Source organism: Ovis aries, chromosome 25, assembly GCF_016772045.2.
Source record: "Ovis aries strain OAR_USU_Benz2616 breed Rambouillet chromosome 25, ARS-UI_Ramb_v3.0, whole genome shotgun sequence".
NCBI lineage: Eukaryota > Metazoa > Chordata > Mammalia > Artiodactyla > Bovidae > Ovis > Ovis aries.
The window spans coordinates 12,436,326-12,454,373 of NC_056078.1; the positions used below are offsets into that span (position 1 = coordinate 12,436,326).

Here is an 18,048-nt window from a genome sequence, read left to right on the forward strand (position 1 = left end):
GAAGGCCCTCCAAAGATTACTAGAAAGGTCCTTCAGAGGAACAGGCCTCCAAAATGACTATAAGTCAAGTGGTCTCCTCTTGTCCCACTTGCCACTTAAACAACTCCAAGGAGCTAGAAGACTCCAGCCTGTCCAACAGCGTGGGACATACCCAGGAGAGGACTGGCAGATGGACTTCACCCAGATGCCAGTTTCTCAAGAATATAAATACCTACTAGTCATGATAGACACATTCACAGGGTGGATTGAAGATTTTTCCACCTGGACTGAGAAGGCTGAGGAGGTAGGAAAAAAAAAAAAAAAAACTGCTCCATGAAATCATTCCAAGATTTGGTCTGCCCAGGTTATTACAAAGTGACAATAGGACATCATTTACTTCTAAGGTCACCCAAGGGGTCTCTAAAGCATTGGGCATTACTTATTACCTCCATTGTGCCTGGAGGCCTCAGCCTTCAGGCAAAGTAGAAAGAGCCAACTAATTCTTAAAATCACCAATAACGAAGATAACCCAGGAGACTTCCCATGAATGGAAGGAGGCTTTACCCATAGCTCTCCTCCACACCCATGTTGCCCCTAAGGAAAAGGTTGGTCTTAGCCGTTATGAGATGCTATATTGGAGACATTTTGTTTTATATCAATCACCTCTTCCTAGATCCAGAGGCTCAGACCCTCTGGTCTTACACCATGGCCACTGGGCAATTCCAACAAGAAATACCCTTGTGGGGTATCAACCAGGACCCAAAAGATTCTAAAGAGCCACCACTATATGCTCCAGGGACACAAGTCCTAATTAAAGTCTGGAAAGATGGGTCTCCAAAGGCTCAACTCTAGCCCACATGGAAGGGCCCCTACCCTGTAATACTTTCTACCCCCACAGCAGTCAAGGTACCAGGGCACAAATCCTGGATTCACTACTTACGAGTCAAGCCATGGAAGAAAACAGAAGAGGGCACTCAGTACACCTGTGAGCCCCTGGGAGATCTGAGATATCTATCCAGGACTACAAATGAGTGTCATTCTAATGAACATCCTCAATTTAAGTTTCCAGGAATAAGGTTTCTCAGAATAGCTCTAAAGAGCCAACACAGCTTGACAGAGGTTGTACTCCAAAATAGATAGAAGATAGATTTCCTGATCCCTGAACAAGGAGGGACTTGAGCCATCTTGATTGAGACGTGTTGTTGCTGGGTAAATACCTCCAGCCAAGTTAAAGAAAGTCTCACAGTCCTCAAGAAAAACATTCAGATCCTATGGGATCTCAAAAGAACGAGCTGGAGAGTCCTCAAGGTGGCTATAATCTCTCTTTGGGGGATCCTTCTCCTGGTGAAGGGGAATTTGGAGTTGGCTAATGCATCTACTAACCCATGTTATCACCATATTAATGCTGCTTATGATTGCTCCATGTATTAGCAACTGTCTAACCCATTTTGTCTGCCCAGGCCAACAAGCTACAACATGCAATGCCAGTTCAACAAGGATATAGAAAACTACACCCAACCACAGAAAATATCACTCACCTTTAGATGGACACTGCTATAAGGACTCTGAAGCTTGAGACTAGCAAGAGAGGGAGGCCCAATGCCCCTAGTCATCCCAGCTCAGCAGGAAGTAGCCAGAGAGACCTCAACACCCCTATTCCCAAGGAATCGGGCCTCCCATCTCTTGAGGGGGGAATGTTAGGTAGTTAGAATGGAAAAAAGAGTCCAAAATGGCAGTGGCTAAAAGACAAAGAAAGGAAAAAGCTCGTGAAAATGCAACAAAAGAAAATCTGAGGACCAGAGTGAGTACCACAGGTGAAACAAACAGACCTCTAGCCCAATTTACATAGGACAGGCTCAGCAGAAGGAGACAAAACATTTTTTATAAAAAGAGGAGCCAAGATTGAGCCTCTGTCCTTTTTGGGTCAGCCTGTCTTCACACCTCCAGGAGGTACTATCCTTTGCTCACCAAATAAAACTGGGCTGTAACAAAGCTGTAACACTGATCTGCCATTTCAAATCTTTGCACTGAGACAGAACCGAGGAAATTACACACTCCCCCGACAGTTGGGAATAAAACAAATATCCATACTGATATAAATAAATGATGTTATAAATAAATTTGGGGAATGAAAATCTTCCCTTACAGAAGATTTCCAATTAATAAAGAAGAAAGCGGTGAAATATTAAATCACCAACTGGAATACCACAGTAATAACTGTTGCATGCAAGACCCACCAATGAAAGGTAAAATTAGTGGCCAAAACTCTAAGTAGGAAGAGTATATCTGCGTAACCTCAAAGGTTCTCAACCCAAATTTACTACTAAATGTGGCAGTTTAAAAATATCACCCTAAATTTGAGATGCAGCTTATTTCTGCCCCCACTGAGTGCACTGGACTTTGTAACCAGTGTATACACTGGACTTCTAAGCATAGATTGGAAAGGGAAAAATCCTAAAGATAGTGGAGAAACTCATCAGACACGACCTTAATGAAGTAACCAAGGCTAATATAAGTTATGTTGATAATCATGTGTCCCCTCATATACAGGAAGGACACATCCTCTCTGAGATATTTCTAAAAATCTTAAACTTTAGTCCAATCAGGAGAAAATATCAGACAAACTTAAATTTAGGGACAATCTTCAAAATATGTGACCACTATTCTTCAAACATCTGAAGGTAATAAAAGACAAAGACCAAGAAACTATTATAGGTTGGATGAGACCTAACGGATCTGATGACTAAACATACTGTGGTATCCTGGATTGAATCCTAGATCAGTAAAAAGGACATTAATGGAAAAACGAATAAACTCTGTAGTTTCATTAGAATTGTACCCATATCACTTTCTTAGTTTTGCTAAACGTACCACGGTTTTGCAAAATGTTAACAATTAAGGTTAAAAACTGGTTGAAGAGTACATGGGACCAACCTGAGCAACTTAAAGTTATTAAAAAATTTTAAACGACGTTGACCGGAAAGAGTTAACTACATAGTCTTTTATGAAAAGTTCATCATAAACTAACAGGCTCATATGATTATACTGTGTTAAAAATGTCATGAGAATGCCCACATAAAAGAATATATATTTGGTTCCAGGGAAAACATAGTTGGTTTGGAAAGATGAGAAAGTGCTTTCTTCCTTAAGTTTAATGTATGAACACTTTCGCATATATGAACAATTTTTATTAATACTGAACTGCTAGGTCGCTTTTTTCCTCATTCCAGAGAACAACTCTGCTGCTCACAGATATCATTTTAGTTTACATAAATTTGCTGTCTAAACTGCTAGAAGATAAGTTTATCAAAACTAAAATAACATCTGTTCACTTTCATAAATAAAATTCAGGTATCACTTGATGTGTCTAGTCAAAAATGCACACTGCTTTGACATACATCTATGGGACACGGACAGAATCCAGGGTTCAGGTAGCAGGAGTGAGTATAACAGATAGTAATCTCTCAGTTCAGTCAATAAGGCAGAAACTCTCCAGCTGATTTCTAGAGTGGGCATGGTGTATATTTGGAAAGAATCTTAAGAAACATACTGAACAATTTATGTGCTGGAACTCATCCTAAGTGCTTTTACAAGACAAACATTCTGGATCTTCATAAAAACCGTTAGTTAGGTACTGTACTACTATTAGCTTACTTTTACAATTTAGGAGCGAGGCATGCTTCTATAGGTAGAGCCACTTTTCCAAAGCAAACTACCAGGAGCTAAATTCCAGCTCTCTGCTACCGCACCGCGCCGCGCCGCTCCCTCCCTCCCTCTGCGCATGTGCATCCCCGCCTTCTCCGCCTGGCTCGTCCTTCCGCGGCCTCCAGCCCCTCGTGGGAAACAATCCCTGGCCTCCAGGTCCACGGGCGAGGGAGCTGCGGGTGAGCCCCGGAGGGTGGGGGCGAGGGCCGAGCGGGCTCCGCGCGGCTGGGAGAGCCGGCCGAGGCAGCGGTGCCGGGTGGTGGGTTGGAGCCCCGCGAACACTGCGCGACCCCGGGAGTCTGCAGCGTCTGCAGAACTGAAGGGACGGCAGGCGGGGGCGCTTCTGCCTTAAGGGGCCAGAGTCCCGTGTGGGAACGCGGCCTCTCAGGCTCGCTCGGTCTGCAGGTGTTCCGCCCCTCAGCGGAGCGGGCGGCGCTGTCCTGTGGCCGCGGGTGGGGAGTGCGCGTGCGTGAAGTGTGCGCTGGGCCCACGGGGGTGGGGGGCGGGCGGGTAGGAGGTAGGGGGAAAGCGATTGCGCTTGTGTGACATGTTTGTGCGCACTTCACGTAGTGACGTATGCGTTTCTTCTGCGCCAGGCTTACGGGGAGCCGGGAGGCTATAGACCATTGTCTCCTGCAGGGCCCCGAAATAAATGAATTTCCAGGACCAAATCGCCGCCTAGAGACTTGGTTTTCTTATCTGTAAAATGCAGACCTCTATAGTGCTTGCCGCTTTGGGTTGTTTTGAGCGCCCACGTTTTGTCAGCTGCTGTTGTGTTTGTTCTGTATAGGCGGCTGGAGCTTGGGCCCCTCAGTTAAGTCGTTTGTGAAATGGATTGGAAGGGGCTGGACCACCTAGCCACCAAAGCCTTTTCCTGGCTCTGTTAACATTACTCGGATCCTAAGTTATTATTTGTTATATCTTCATTTGTTATTTGTTGTATATAATCATGACACGGTGTCCTGAAGCCATCGAAGGCTGTGTGATGGTGGAAGGTCTGGGACAAATTTAAGAAGAGAGAGGTGAGCTGGAGATGAGCGGGGTGGACACACAGGCTACACAGGAAATGACACCGCTTTATAAATTTGTGAAGCCATGGTTGGGGTTGAAAGGCTCACCAGCCATAGTTAAAATTCTGTCGTTATCCGTCCCTAACACCTCTTCCTCTCCTAACTCTCCATTCATTCTTTGCTGAGGTTAGCTGTCCTCGAGCAGTGTTCCATTGTTGATGGCATCTAGAGAAATGCTAAGGTTCCTGCTCCCCCTAGCCTCAGACACACAGGATGGTAATGCAGACAGGTCCTTTTTGGCTTATCAGTTTCTTATTGAAAGATGCAAAAAGAAATGAGCCCGAGAAGATGACTGGCTCTGATCATGCAGTTTGTTAGTGACAGAATCACAGTTGAAAGTCAGGTCTGCAGATTCTTGGGCCACAGCCCATTTTGTCATTTTGTTAGGTCAGAGTTAGTTTTTTATGAAAAGATCCTTTTGAAAAGTGTAAGCGGCTTAGAACAAACTTTAAAAAAAAAAATCTTGCCTTAAACACCCCCATCCCTTTTTTCAGAGGTTTCTTTGATTATCTGATCTCATAGGATTAATGGTGTCAGCAGATGAGAGTCAGACAGGACTTAGTGACTAAACAACAACAGTAAGAAGGTGTTTTTACCCCCCAGAACCTCAGTTTTGACAAATCCCTAGTGTATCTTTTAGGTTACTGTTCTGTTAAGCATCCTCTCATGTTTTTAATTTTTCTGTGTCACAAAACCTAAATTGGTAATAAACCTTCCCAACCTAGGGATCGAACCCAGGTCTCCAGCATTCTTTATGGACTGAGCCACCAGGGAAACCCGGTAATAAATCAGTAAGAAGCAAAAGTTTACATTCACTCAGTGAAAAGTATCAGGTCTAAGGTCAACATAAATGGGAGCCACATATGAGCAGGTAAGTGTCTTGTGTGTGGAGCTGTGTAGGCTGGTGAATCTAGAAACTACAGGACAAGCCAAGTTCTTACTTCCTTCTTTCTCCCTCAGCTCTCCCTCCTCCACTAAGAGTGAAAAATGAACAAATCCCAGGTGAGTTTTTTTTTTCCCCCACTTTATCCAAAATGAGTTTTCTAAAGTTTTTAAAGGTTTATTAAACCGTGTGTCAGCTCATTTGTGTTTCTAGCTTCAGTAGCAGATAGTCCTGGCTTTTGTTTCTGCATTGCCACTTAAATTTCAACCTAATACATGCAGTCTTGCTCCTTCAGTACCTCTCCACCTGAATCATTTCTTGAAAAAGCCACCAGATTGTAGTCAAGTCCAGTTTTTGTCTTTGTCTTAGTCTTAGTGGACCCTTTTGCAGCATTTGATACTATTACGTGGAGTCTGTTTTGAAAGTCTCCTCTGTTGTCTATGACGCTAAGTTCCTAGTTCTCCCTTTCCTAACTTCTGTGCCTCATGAAGTTGTCTTTGCCTTTTGCCTCAACATTGCTTATCCCTGGGTTTATTGCTTATCCATTGTTTCCCTGTTCTTAGACAACTGCCCTTCTCAGATACCTATTTTTCCTGACAACTTTTGTCTTTAAAAATTAAAATACTTTAAAATTGTTAGTATATTAACATGGTTTTTAAAAAATGTAAGTGATACAGAGAAAATAAAAATTCACATCCCTTCCTCTCTGTACCTTAGGCTTCCTCCAAGTAGGATTTATTTAGCATCTAAACTGTATCTCTTTCACTGAGAGTGAGAGAGGTTTTATTAACAACTATGCTGGAACAACTGGCATATATTGGGACAGTCCCAGATGAACTGCAGTGTATTGTCACTCAGCTATAGGTATACATTATTTCTGATTTCTTGTTTGTCCTTCCAATGTTTCTTTATTCAGTTGAAAGAAAGTATGTGCCCTCTTTTATTTAAATGGGAATCTATTATACTTAGTGCTTTTTAAGTTTAGATGTCCCTGTACATACCTGGAGCTGATTCTGCTGCTCAGAGAACCACACTAAGTAGTGAGTCTAAACATTGTTTCCCATTCTTTCTTTTTTTGGTTGCTTTTTTTCACTTCTTTGTTCAGCTTGTCCCAGGGAATCTTTTTGTAACAGAACATAGATTTCTTCTTTCTTTGTTATAATCACATGGAATTCAATTCTGAATGTTCCACAGTTTATTAAACTAGTAATTAACTATTTCCAACCTTTTGCTACTACAACCTATGTTTTAATGAATAACTTTGTACATTAGGTTTATTCTGTCATATACATTCCCAGAAATGAGATTAATTCTGTCAGGTAAATTCCCAGAAGTGATATTTGGGAATATGTAAATTCCCAAACGGTTGACTACAATTGATAAACTTGATCTGTTTGGTGGGATTATAGATACTTTGTATTTACATTGGCATTGCATGAGAGTGCTTTTTCTCCACCGCTTCTCCCATAAAAATAATGTGGTTCACTTTTGGATTTTGACATCTGATAGGTAAAAATTTGTATTTTATGTAGTTTACATCTGTAATTATCCTAATGCTCAGTGAGGTTGAAGATTTTTTTCACATATCTAAAAGATGTCTTGTTTGTATGTTTCTGTGATCTGTTCTTATCTTTTACCCATTTTGCTTTTAGGTTTCTGGCTTTTTTTTCTTTTTTTCAATGTCTGGTTAGCTCTTTGCATGTTAGTGATCCTAATGCTTATCTTTCATATAAGTTACAGAATATTATTTTCTTGTATATCATTTGTCTTTTGATAAGTGTTCCTGGTTTCCCTCCCCTCCCCATGCAGGTGTTCTGCTTCAGGATACCACATCTCACTTAGTCATCATGTTTCCTTAGGCTCCCCTTGGCTGTGACAATTCCTCAGATTTTCCTTGTTTTTTAAGACGTTGTCAGTTTTGAGGAGTACAAATCAGGTGTTTTATAGAATGTCCTTCACATGGGAATTGTCTACTGTTTGTCCTATAACTATGTTGGGGTAATTGTTTTCTTGGAGAAAGACCACAGAGGTAAAATGTCATTTGGTCATGTCTTATCAGGGGTAAATTCTCACATGACTTTTCACTTTTCAAAAAATGATGTGCCACTATTGATCATCAGCCTGAAGCTGTGTGGTATTAACTTTCTCCACTGTAAAGTCACTCTTTTTTCCCCTCTGTTTTCATAATATACTATTTGGAAGGAAGTGGAGGGTTATACCACACCTCCTTCTCAGTGGAGTATCCACATAAACTGTTAGGCATTCTGCACAGGAGATTTTAATATTTATTAACTCAGTCAGCGGAGAAGGCGATGGCACCCCACTCCAGTACTCTTGCCTGGAAAATCCCATGGACGGAGGAGCCTGGTGGGCTGCAGTCCATGGGGTCACAGAGTCAGACATGACTGAGCGACTTCGCTTTCACTTTTCACTTTTATGCATTGGAAAAGGAAATGGCAACCCACTCCAGTGTTCTTGCCTGGAGAATCCCAGGGACGGGGGAGCCTGGTGGCCTGCCGTCTATGGGGTCTCACAGAGTCGGACACGACTGAAGAGACTTAGCGAGCAAGCAAACTCAGTCAGTGTTTAATATCAATATGAACTCATGGCTAGTTATTTTTTTACTTATTATAGTCCAGTACTACCTTGTTCACTTTGTTGCTCAAATTGTTTGTTCCAGCTTGGTTATTAAATAGAGCACTTTCAACAAACCCCATTGTTGTGTTTCTGTTTGAGTATTTCTTCTATACTTTCTGATGCTAGAAGATAGTCCAGGCTCATATTTCCTGCCCTAGAATAAGCCATTTTCCCCTGAAGAGCTCTGCTTCCTTTTATTGGAGCTTGGTGTTAGAAACCAAGATTGGGGGGCTGAGTATGCTATTGGTTTGTAATTACTTATAGATCCTGTCAGCTGACTGAACAAGAAAATATATATGTATACTAACATATATCTATGAATATTTCAGTGTGTAACCATCTGTATTTATATTAAGCTAAGTATTAGTTCACACTAATGTCTCCTGCTATAATCATTATCACCTGAAACATTCTCACCTTGTCCCCTTGCTTGTCTATAACTCCCATTCCAGCATTTTGGCCACCACCATCCTCATTTCATTTACTTAATTGTTGAATTCCAGCATACATATATAAGTTATTTCAAAATAACTAACCTGTGGACTCTTGGTTCCTTCCAGTTTTTGGTCATTATGAATTAAGCTGCTAGAAACATATGTAGGTTTTTACATAGATACATGTTTTAAAATAGCTAGAGTGTGAAATTAAAAATACTTGATCATATGTTAAGACTTCAGCTTTGTACAAAGTTGAAACTGCCCAATTATTTTATAAAAGTGCTGTATCATTTTATATTTCTAATTATGAATGAGAATTCCTCTTGTTCTTCATCTGGACCTGAAATTGACGTTGTCATTGTTTTAGATGTAATGGTTCTAAAAAATGTGTTGTGGTGTCTCACTTTTGTTTTAATTTACATTTCCCTAATACACATAATGGGCTTCCCTGGTGACTCAGTGATAAAGAATCCGCCTCCAATGCAGCAGATGTGGGTTTGACCCTTGGGTAAGAAATATCCCCTGGAGGAGGAAATGGCAATCCACTGTAGTATTCTTGCCTGGGAAATCCCATGCACAAAGGAGGCTGATGGGCTACAGTCTATGGGGTCACAAAGAGTTAGACACAACTTAGTAACTGAAGAACAACAATGACAAATGACATTGAGCATTTGTTCATAAATTTATGAACTATCTGTATGTCTTTACTTGACCTGTTTGTTCACATTTTTTATCCATTTTTTAATTAGGCAATTTATTTTCTTACTATTAAATTTTCAGAATTCTTTTATATATTTCACATGCAACTTCTTTATTAGATATATATGTTGCAAATATTTTCTCCCAGTCTATGGCTTGTCCTTTCATTTTCTTAGAAATGACTTTTGCAGGGTAAAATATTTTTAATGAAAGCCAATCCATGTATTTTTTAAAAAATGGAATGTGATTTTTCTATTGTATTCAAAAACTTTTCATGAAACCCAAGATCACATAGATCTCCCATCTTCTGTATTCTAGAAATTTAATAGTTTTGCATTTTATATCTAGGTCTGTGATTCATTTTTGTTAACATTTGTATAAAGTGTAAGGTCTGCGTCTAGGTTCATTTTTTTTTTTTGCATAGATGTAGAGTTGTTGAAGCATCATATGTCAAAAGACTGTCTTTTTTCAATTTAAATGCCTTTGGGGCTTTGTCGAAAATCAATTGACTAAAACAAACTGATGAATATGACAGCAAAGAAACAGACTCACAGATACAGAGAACAAGCTAGTGGTTATCAGTAGAGAGAGGGAAGTGGGGAGGAGCATGGTAGTAGGGGGTTAAAAGGTACAAACTGCTATGTATAAAATAGAAAAGCTATAAAGATATACTGTGTAACACAGGACTATAGTCAATATTATATAACCATTATAAGTGGAATATGGTCTTTACAACTTGTGAACCACTGTGTTGTACACCTAAAACTTACATGGTATTATACATCATCTATACTTTTTTTAATTTCATCAGGTGACTGTATTTCAGTAGATCTGAACACTCTATTCTGGACACTCTACTCTGTTCCATTAAGCTGTGGGCTTCTTTCACCAATAACGCACTGTCTTGGATATTTGTTGTTGTTGTTCGGTCACTCAAAGTGCTCAACTCTTTGCTACCCCATGGGCTGCAGCACCATCTCCCAGAGCTTGCTCAAATTCATGTCCATTGAGTCTGTGATACCATCCAACCATCTCATCCTCTGTTGTCCCCTTCTCCTCCTGCCTTCAATCTTTCCCAGCATCAGCATCTTTTCCAATGAGTCGGTTCTTAGCGTCAGGTGGTGAAAGTATTGGAGCTTCAGCTTTAGCATCAATCCTTCCAGTGAATATTCAGGGTTGATTTCCTTTAGGATTGACTGATCTCCTTGCAGTCCAGGGGACTCTCAAGAGTCTTCTCCAGCACCACAGTTTGAAGGCATCGATTCTTCAGAGCTCAGCCTTTTTTATTGTCAAACTCTCACATCTGTACATGGCTACTGGAAAAGTCATAGCTTCGACTATATGGAACTTTGTAGGCCAAATAATGTCTGTTTTTTAATATGCTGTCTAGGTTTGTCATTGCTTTTCTTCCAAGGAGCAAGTGTCTTTTAATTTCATGGCTGCAGTCACCACCCACAGTGATTTTGGAGCCCAAAGAAAATAAAGTCTGTCACTGTTTCCATTGTTTTTCCATCTATTTGCCATAAAGTGATGGGACCGGATGCCATGATCTTCATTTTTTGAGTGTCGAGTTTTAAGCCAGCTTTTTCATTCTCCTCTTTCACCTTCATCAAGAGGCTTGATTTCTCTTTGCTTTCTGCCATGAGGGTAGTGTCATCTGCATATCTGGGTTACTGATATTTCTCCCAGTAATCTTGATTTCAGCTTGTGCTTCATCCAGCCCAGCATTTTGCGTGATGTACTCTGCATGTAAGTTAAATAAGCAGAGTGACAATATACAGCCTTGACATACTCCTTTTCCAGTTTTGAACCAGTCTGTTGTTCCATGTCCATTCTAACTGTTGCTTCCTAACCTATATACAGGTTTCTCAGGAGGCAGGTGAGATAGTCTGGTATTCCCGTCTCTTTAAGAATTTTCCACAGTTTGTTGTGATCTACACAGTCAAAGGCTTTAGCATAGTCAATAAAGCAGAAGTACATGTTTTTCTGTAATTCTCTTGCTTTTTTGATGATCCAACAGATGCTGGCAGTTTGATCTCTGGTTCCTCTGGCCTTTGTAAATCCAGCTTGAACATCTGGTTATTTGTACATGTTATTTGGTAGCTTTGTATAAGTCTTGAAATCAGGTAATGTGTAAATCCTCCTTTTCCTTCTTCCATATTCCATTGGCAATTCTGGTTGCTTTACCTTTCTATATAAACTTTAGAATCATTTTGTCAGCATCTCCAAGATAGCTGGGATTTTTATTTGAATTGGAAGGACCTGACATCTTAACAATACTGAATTGTCTTGAGTGATGAATATGGACTGTCTTTCCTGTTATCTAGATCTTTGATTTCTTCCATCAGTTTTTTTTTCTGTATATCCCTGTAATATATTGTATTATTTTTATATTTGAGTCCTTTTTTTGGTGGTGGTGGTGTTGTAAATGGTTTTTTTTTTTTTTCATTCAAAATATGAAATTCCAGTAGTTTATTCTGATATGGGAAAACAGTTGGTTTTTTTATATTGACTTTGTATCCTATGATGTTGCTATATTTGCTTATTACTTCCAGGATTTTTATTCTTTTCCTTTTTTCAGAGTCTTGGGGATTTTCTACATAGACAATCATGTTGACTTCAGATAAAGACAGTTTTATTTTTTCTTCCTAATCATCTACCTTTTATTTCAGGTTTTTCTGTTTGTTTTGTTTTAGGTCTTTCTGTACTAGCTAGGACTTGAATAATAGTCTTGAAACAGGGCATCCTTTCTCTTTTCCTGCACTTCAGGGAAAAGTATCATCTCCTAACAGCAAGTATTGAGAGGGTAACAGGCAGGAAGGCCAGGGGTCTCCAAACAGAGGAAATAGCCTGCAAGTATCAGACATTTTTTCAAAAATTCTCTCTTAAGCAGCAAGAGGAAACAAACTGGTGATATATTTTTTCCCCTTCTCTACACAAATTTAAAAAGAGGTTTCTCTTAAAATACTGTGTTGCCATAATGACACCTGGTTCCACCTGAACTTAACTTTTCTCAAATTTTGAGCTAACAAATACATTTTTCTTATGGAAATGTTTGTCTTAAGCTATGTTAATGTGCTATACATTTACCCCAGACTCTGTCTTCAAGTCGGTTCCACCTAAAGACTTAGAACTGACTTGACAAACCGCTCTGCTATCCTCATACATTGTTCTCCTAATCTATGTAAATGAAACTATTTGTATGATAATCTGCCTTTATACAAGATTCAAGTCAATCATTTTATGGCCCCGATGAGCCCCCTGGTGCCAAGATTATCTCAAAATGCATCCTGTGGGTGAGGGGCCTGGTGCCATTCTCTGAGTTTTGAGACATTGCTTCCTTTCATTAACAGACTGCTAGTAATTATATAACATCCAGCTAAAGACTAACAGGCGAGTATCTTTCTGCCCCCTTCTGATGTCTATGACAAAAGCTTTCTCTATCCCTTTTATACTTTAATAAAACTTTATTACACAAAAGCTCTGAGCGATCAAGCCTCATCTCTGGCCCCGGATTGAATTCTTCTCCAGAGGCCAAGAATCCCAGCATCTTTCATGGTTCAGCAACAACCTTTCAGTATGATGTTCTCTTCTTCATGAAGTTGGGAAAGTTCCCCTCTATTCCTAGTTTACTGAGAGGTTGAGAGGTTGGTTTTTGTTTTTGTTTTTCATTAACATAAATGACTGTTTTTTCTTCATTAGTTGCTATTATTGTGTCATTTTGCTTCTTTGACTTCCTGATATGTTGGATAATGTTGTTCTTGTCTTGTGTTTTTTTTAATGTTGACCCAGCCTTTCATACCTGCAATAAATTCCACTTGGCTGTGTTTATATTTCTTCTTATACATTGATTTACCCATGTTTGAGGATTTTTGCATCTCTGTTATTGAAAGATAATCTGATCTTTATTTTTCTCATAATATCCTTATCTAATTTGGTATTAGGGTAATGTTGGCCTCATATAATGAGTTTGAAAGTGTTATTTCCTGGAGGAGATTATGGAGAATTGTATTAGTTTTTCCTTAAATGTTTATTAGAATTCACTAGTGACACTGTCTGGGTTGGTGCTTTCTATTTGGGAAGTATTTTAATTATTGATTTAATTTTTTTAGCAGAAATGAATCTTTTCACATTATCTGTATCTCCTTTGTGTGAATTTCATAGCTGTGTCTTTTAATTTCATCTATGTTACCAATTTTTCAGGGACAGAATTGTTTGTAGTATTCTCTTATTATTTTTTAATGTCGTTAGGATTAGTAGCATCAATCTGTCTTTCATTTCTGAGATTCACAGTTTGCTTCTTTTTTTCTTGGTTAGATTGGAGGCTTTTAAAATTTTTATTGATCTTTTCAAAGAAGCAACTTTCAGTTTATTGACTTTTTCTATTTTTTTCACATTTTCAATTTAACTGATTTATTTTAATAAAAATTCCTTTATTTTGCTTGCTTGGGCTCAGTTTGCCTTTTTTTCCCTTTAGTTTACTAAGATAGAAGGTTAGATTATTGATTTGAAATCTTTTCTAATATATACATTTGATGCTATAAATTTCCCTCTGTGTACTGCTTTCACTGCATCCCACAAATTTTGATACATCATATTTGCATTTTTATTCCATTTCATTTAAAGTAGTTTGAAATTTTCTTTGCAACTTCTTTTTTGACCTAAATGCTATTTAATTTTCAAGTATTTGGGGGATTTTTCAGCTATCTTTTGCTTATTGATTTCTCTTTAATTCCATTGTGGTCTGAGAATATATTTTTTATGATAGCTATTGTTTTAAATTTGTTACGGTGTGTTTTGTGTCCTAGGCTATAACCTATGTAGGTGAATGTTCATAAGAGGTAGAATAGAATGATAGAATGTGTGGTTTATTTTTTTGGATGGAATATTCTAGAAATTTCAGATCATGTTGATGGACAGTACTGGTCAGGTCATCTATATACTTACTGCTTTTCTGCCTGCTTGATTTCTCAGGACAATTGGAGGGGTATTGAAGTCTCCAGCTGTGGTTATAGATTTGCCTGTTTCTCCTTTCAGTTCTGTCACTTTTTGCTGTATGTATTTTGATACTTTTGTTGGATACATACGAAGCCATCTAATGAGTTCTTAATTTCAGATATTATAATTTTCTACTTTGGAATGCCCATTTTATGCATGTATGTATGTACATGTACATGTTTGCATACACATTTATCAGAGGTCCCCAAGACTATCACTAGGTGCAGTGATTTTCTGGGATGACTCAGCATGTAGTTGTACTTAAGGCTGTGACTTATTAAAGTGAAAGGATACAAAGCACAGTCAGCAAAGGGAAAAGATACTTGGGGTTTAGTCCCAGGTAGAGGATGCCAGGCATAAGCTCCTAAGACTTTTCCCAGGACAGGCTTAAGTCCTATAGCAATGAGATGTGATGACAAATGTGGAATGTCTGCCAGGGAAGCTCATTAGACACTCAGCATTCAAAATGTTTTGTTATGCTCAAGTCGTGAAATCTCCCAATGACCACCAGGGAGCCGATATCCGATGCAAAAGCCAGAGAGTTTTTATTACCAAGCTCAAGCTGGGGCTCCCACCGATACCGACGCAGCAGCTATAGGGAGGAGCCCTGAGCTCTGGGTTACATTGCTTATATAGGGTATTATCGCGTGAAAAATTCAAAAAACGGGAGTCTCCGGGTCTGATTGGTCACCTTCTGGTGAAGGGTTAGGTGTTGAGTGCTGATTGGTTCTCCTTTCCCGGGGTTGACTCGAATTTCCTGGGCTGGCCAAGGGTTCTGACTGGTTCGCAGGTGCTGGGGTGAGGTCAGGGGATTTCCAAAGGCTCTTTTCCCGGAACCTTACAAAATGGAGTAGCTTTGATTCTTCATTCCCCCCTTCTCTAGGATCCAGGACAGACCCAATCATGGGTCTGAGGTCAGCTCTATATTGTCTCCTGCTAAGGGGACCGTTGGCAGGGCCGCATATTGGGATCTGAGTACCATGAGCTGCACTGTGTTGATGCAGTTTTTAATGAAGGCCACTAAGTTTAGTAAGCATGGCCTGAGGGTGAGTAGCAGTAACAAGATAATCAGGGGCCCCACCAAGGAGGATATGAGAGTTGTGAACCAGGGGAATGGGTTGAACCAGGATTCAAACCAATTTTGAGACATTTGTCTCTCTTTTTTTTTTTGACTCAGCCCTTTTCTTATCTTGGCCAGGGACTCCTTGACTTCCCAAGTGATTTACATAAAAACAACATTCTTCCCCTAACGCAGCACAAAGGCCCTCTGAGAGACTTCATACTCAAAATACTTTTTGGGAATTGGGGCAGAGGTCTCTTTCTTCTGTAACTTCTTCCTGCTGTGCATGGGCGTAGGCCTGCCTAGCAGAGCAGAAGTCTCTCTCTACCTGATCTAAGTTGGGGTTTTCCACATCTGAAACCAGCTTCTACCCTTGTAGTAACAGCAATTTAGTTGGCCCCTCTCAGAGATGAAATAGACGAGGGCCAAACAGGAGACCTAACAGGATGGTCATCTCTGGTCCCTGGAAACAGAAGGCAACATTTGGGGTGAGGGTTGCAGGCTTTGTGACCCCTTCTGATAGGTTGGTGGTGAGGCAACAGAGCTGTGCTCCAGGAATCTTGTGTTCAGTCTGAAGTTACCATCTTCCACCTGAATGGGGGCTCAAAGACATTGTTATGCATATTTCTTTGAGTAGGAACCAGGACTGTCTGGAGGCTGTACCAACCTTTGATGGTTTCTGTTTTTGTATCCCCTCCCTTCCCTGATTAGCAATTGTTTGAGTCCATGCTTTGGAATTCAGCGAAGGCCAAGGAGGCTGAACAAAGTCTATATCCTACAGATAAGAAATAGAGAACACAGAACAGATCTGCACTCCAGAGCCCCAGAGTCCCGCTCAGTTTTAATTTTAGGGAACTAGGCAACTGTGACTGTGATAACTTCCTGTCAAAATGGGGCATAGGACTGCCCCAGCTTGGGAGTATAGACACTGAATTGGAAGTATTTCTGAGTTCCAAGTTTTAGATCTGAGTCTTGTATGATTAAAATCTTTATCTCTTTTCTTTTTAGAAGAATAGGTCTGAAACCCAGTCTGGACCTGGCACATCAGGGAGACTTGTAGCCATGTAGCCAGTTGCCTAGTTTTATAAAAAGTCAGGTTAGTAGCTTCCAGCAGACATTGTTTTGAAAATGGTGGCATCCAAGCCTGACACGACTCAGAAAACTCAAGGGTTTAGCAACACAAGGTCTAATCTGAAAGTACACTCATAGCATCACCTAGTTATTTCCCAGGATTATCTGAACCATAGCTATTCTATTTTGACTTTTAATTGTAAACTTTTCCTTAATAGCCAAAGCAGATTTCACTGTTAATGACGTCAGTTTCTCTAGGTATGAGAAGATGCAAGAATTGGGACTCATAAAATCTTTTCCTGAAAAGATCTAACTATCTGAAGGCCTGTTCTGCCAGTTTTTCCCAGAGCACAGAGTGCCTCATTCTTGATTTTCACCCTGAACTCCTTTTTCAGGGGCGTTGAAAGTCAGCAGTTGCAGCGGCCATGGTTTGATCTTTGTAGATGCAGATGGCGAGTGTCAGTCTTCAGTTGGCAGAGCCCCTTTTTGCTCATAAACTTGATCATATTATGAGGGGGGCAGTTCATGACCATTTTATCCCATGGTGCTGAGAGTGTCCATTCTCAGGTAAACAGGCCACTCAATGTGCTGTTACTGGACTAGGCCATAAAACAGTATCTAAAATTCTCTGGACCACCTGTCTTACTAGCTTTTTGGTCCAGGAGAATATTCCCTCTTGTTGCTTCTTGCCATATCTAGAGTTACACTGTTACCATCATTGATCTCATACGGGACTATATATTATTCTATTAGAGGTCTCACACACATACAGTGTAAGAAACAGCAATTTTGTAAAACAGGTGAAATACAAATAACATAGCCAGCAGTATTAGTAAAGTCACAAGTAAGACTTACGTTAAGAACTTCCATTAGATGTAGCCCAGTATATCTTCAGGTTATCTGACTTAGTCTGACCTGTAGAATCTTTATCTTCCAGGGAAATTATATATTGGCACCATCTATAAGGAACATAGCCCAGTTTTCTAGTGTCACTAGACTGATTATCTTTAGTTTGATTTAATTTTTTAAGTAAATTTTCTCAGGGCCAACCAGTTAGAGTCTGGTAATAGAGAAATTTACCAGGGTAACCCAGAACTAGACACAGGTTATTGGCCACAAACCCAACAATTGGATTGATTTTGAAACTAGCATAGGATCAGGCCTATGATAGAAAAGCATTTGACTTATATGCAAAGGTCTAAGAAGTCAAGAAAACAAATGATCATACGAATCAGGTCCCGCATCTTGGGGAAGCTGTCTACCTCTGATGTCGTCGTCTTCTCATCCTGGTGTAGTGTAGTTTCTCTTGATAAAAAAAGTCCTTCCATCCATGTTGGAGACGACAGTGCCTTAAATTATGTCTTTTTCCAGTCCTGGTTGCAGGTCATGAGGCATCTGATCTTCATCCAAAGATAGATTACGGAGATAAGCTTCAGAAACAAACTTAGGCTGTTCTTCAAGAATTCAATTAAATTTTACATTAACATTACATAACAGTAAAGAACTATC

General features: G+C 39.8%; 1 protein-coding gene across 4 annotated transcripts in view; it reads left to right on the forward strand.

Annotated features, from left to right (window-relative positions):
* Nucleotides 1-4,264: 4,264 nt before the first annotated feature.
* The window catches only part of ZNF248 (zinc finger protein 248), a 29,906-nt gene continuing 16,122 nt past the window's right edge, over nt 4,265-18,048 (forward strand). For 2 of the 4 annotated variants that reach the window (XM_060406401.1, XM_060406403.1), the window contains exons 1-3: nt 4,265-4,706; nt 5,480-5,625; nt 5,715-5,756. In XM_060406401.1, coding sequence (XP_060262384.1) covers nt 5,742-5,756 — 15 coding nt within the window. In that variant the 5' untranslated portion in view covers nt 4,265-4,706; nt 5,480-5,625; nt 5,715-5,741. Of the gene's footprint in view, nt 5,626-5,714; nt 5,757-18,048 lie in introns of all 4 variants that reach the window. The other 2 variants (XM_042241132.2, XM_060406402.1) reach the window with 1 other exon arrangement.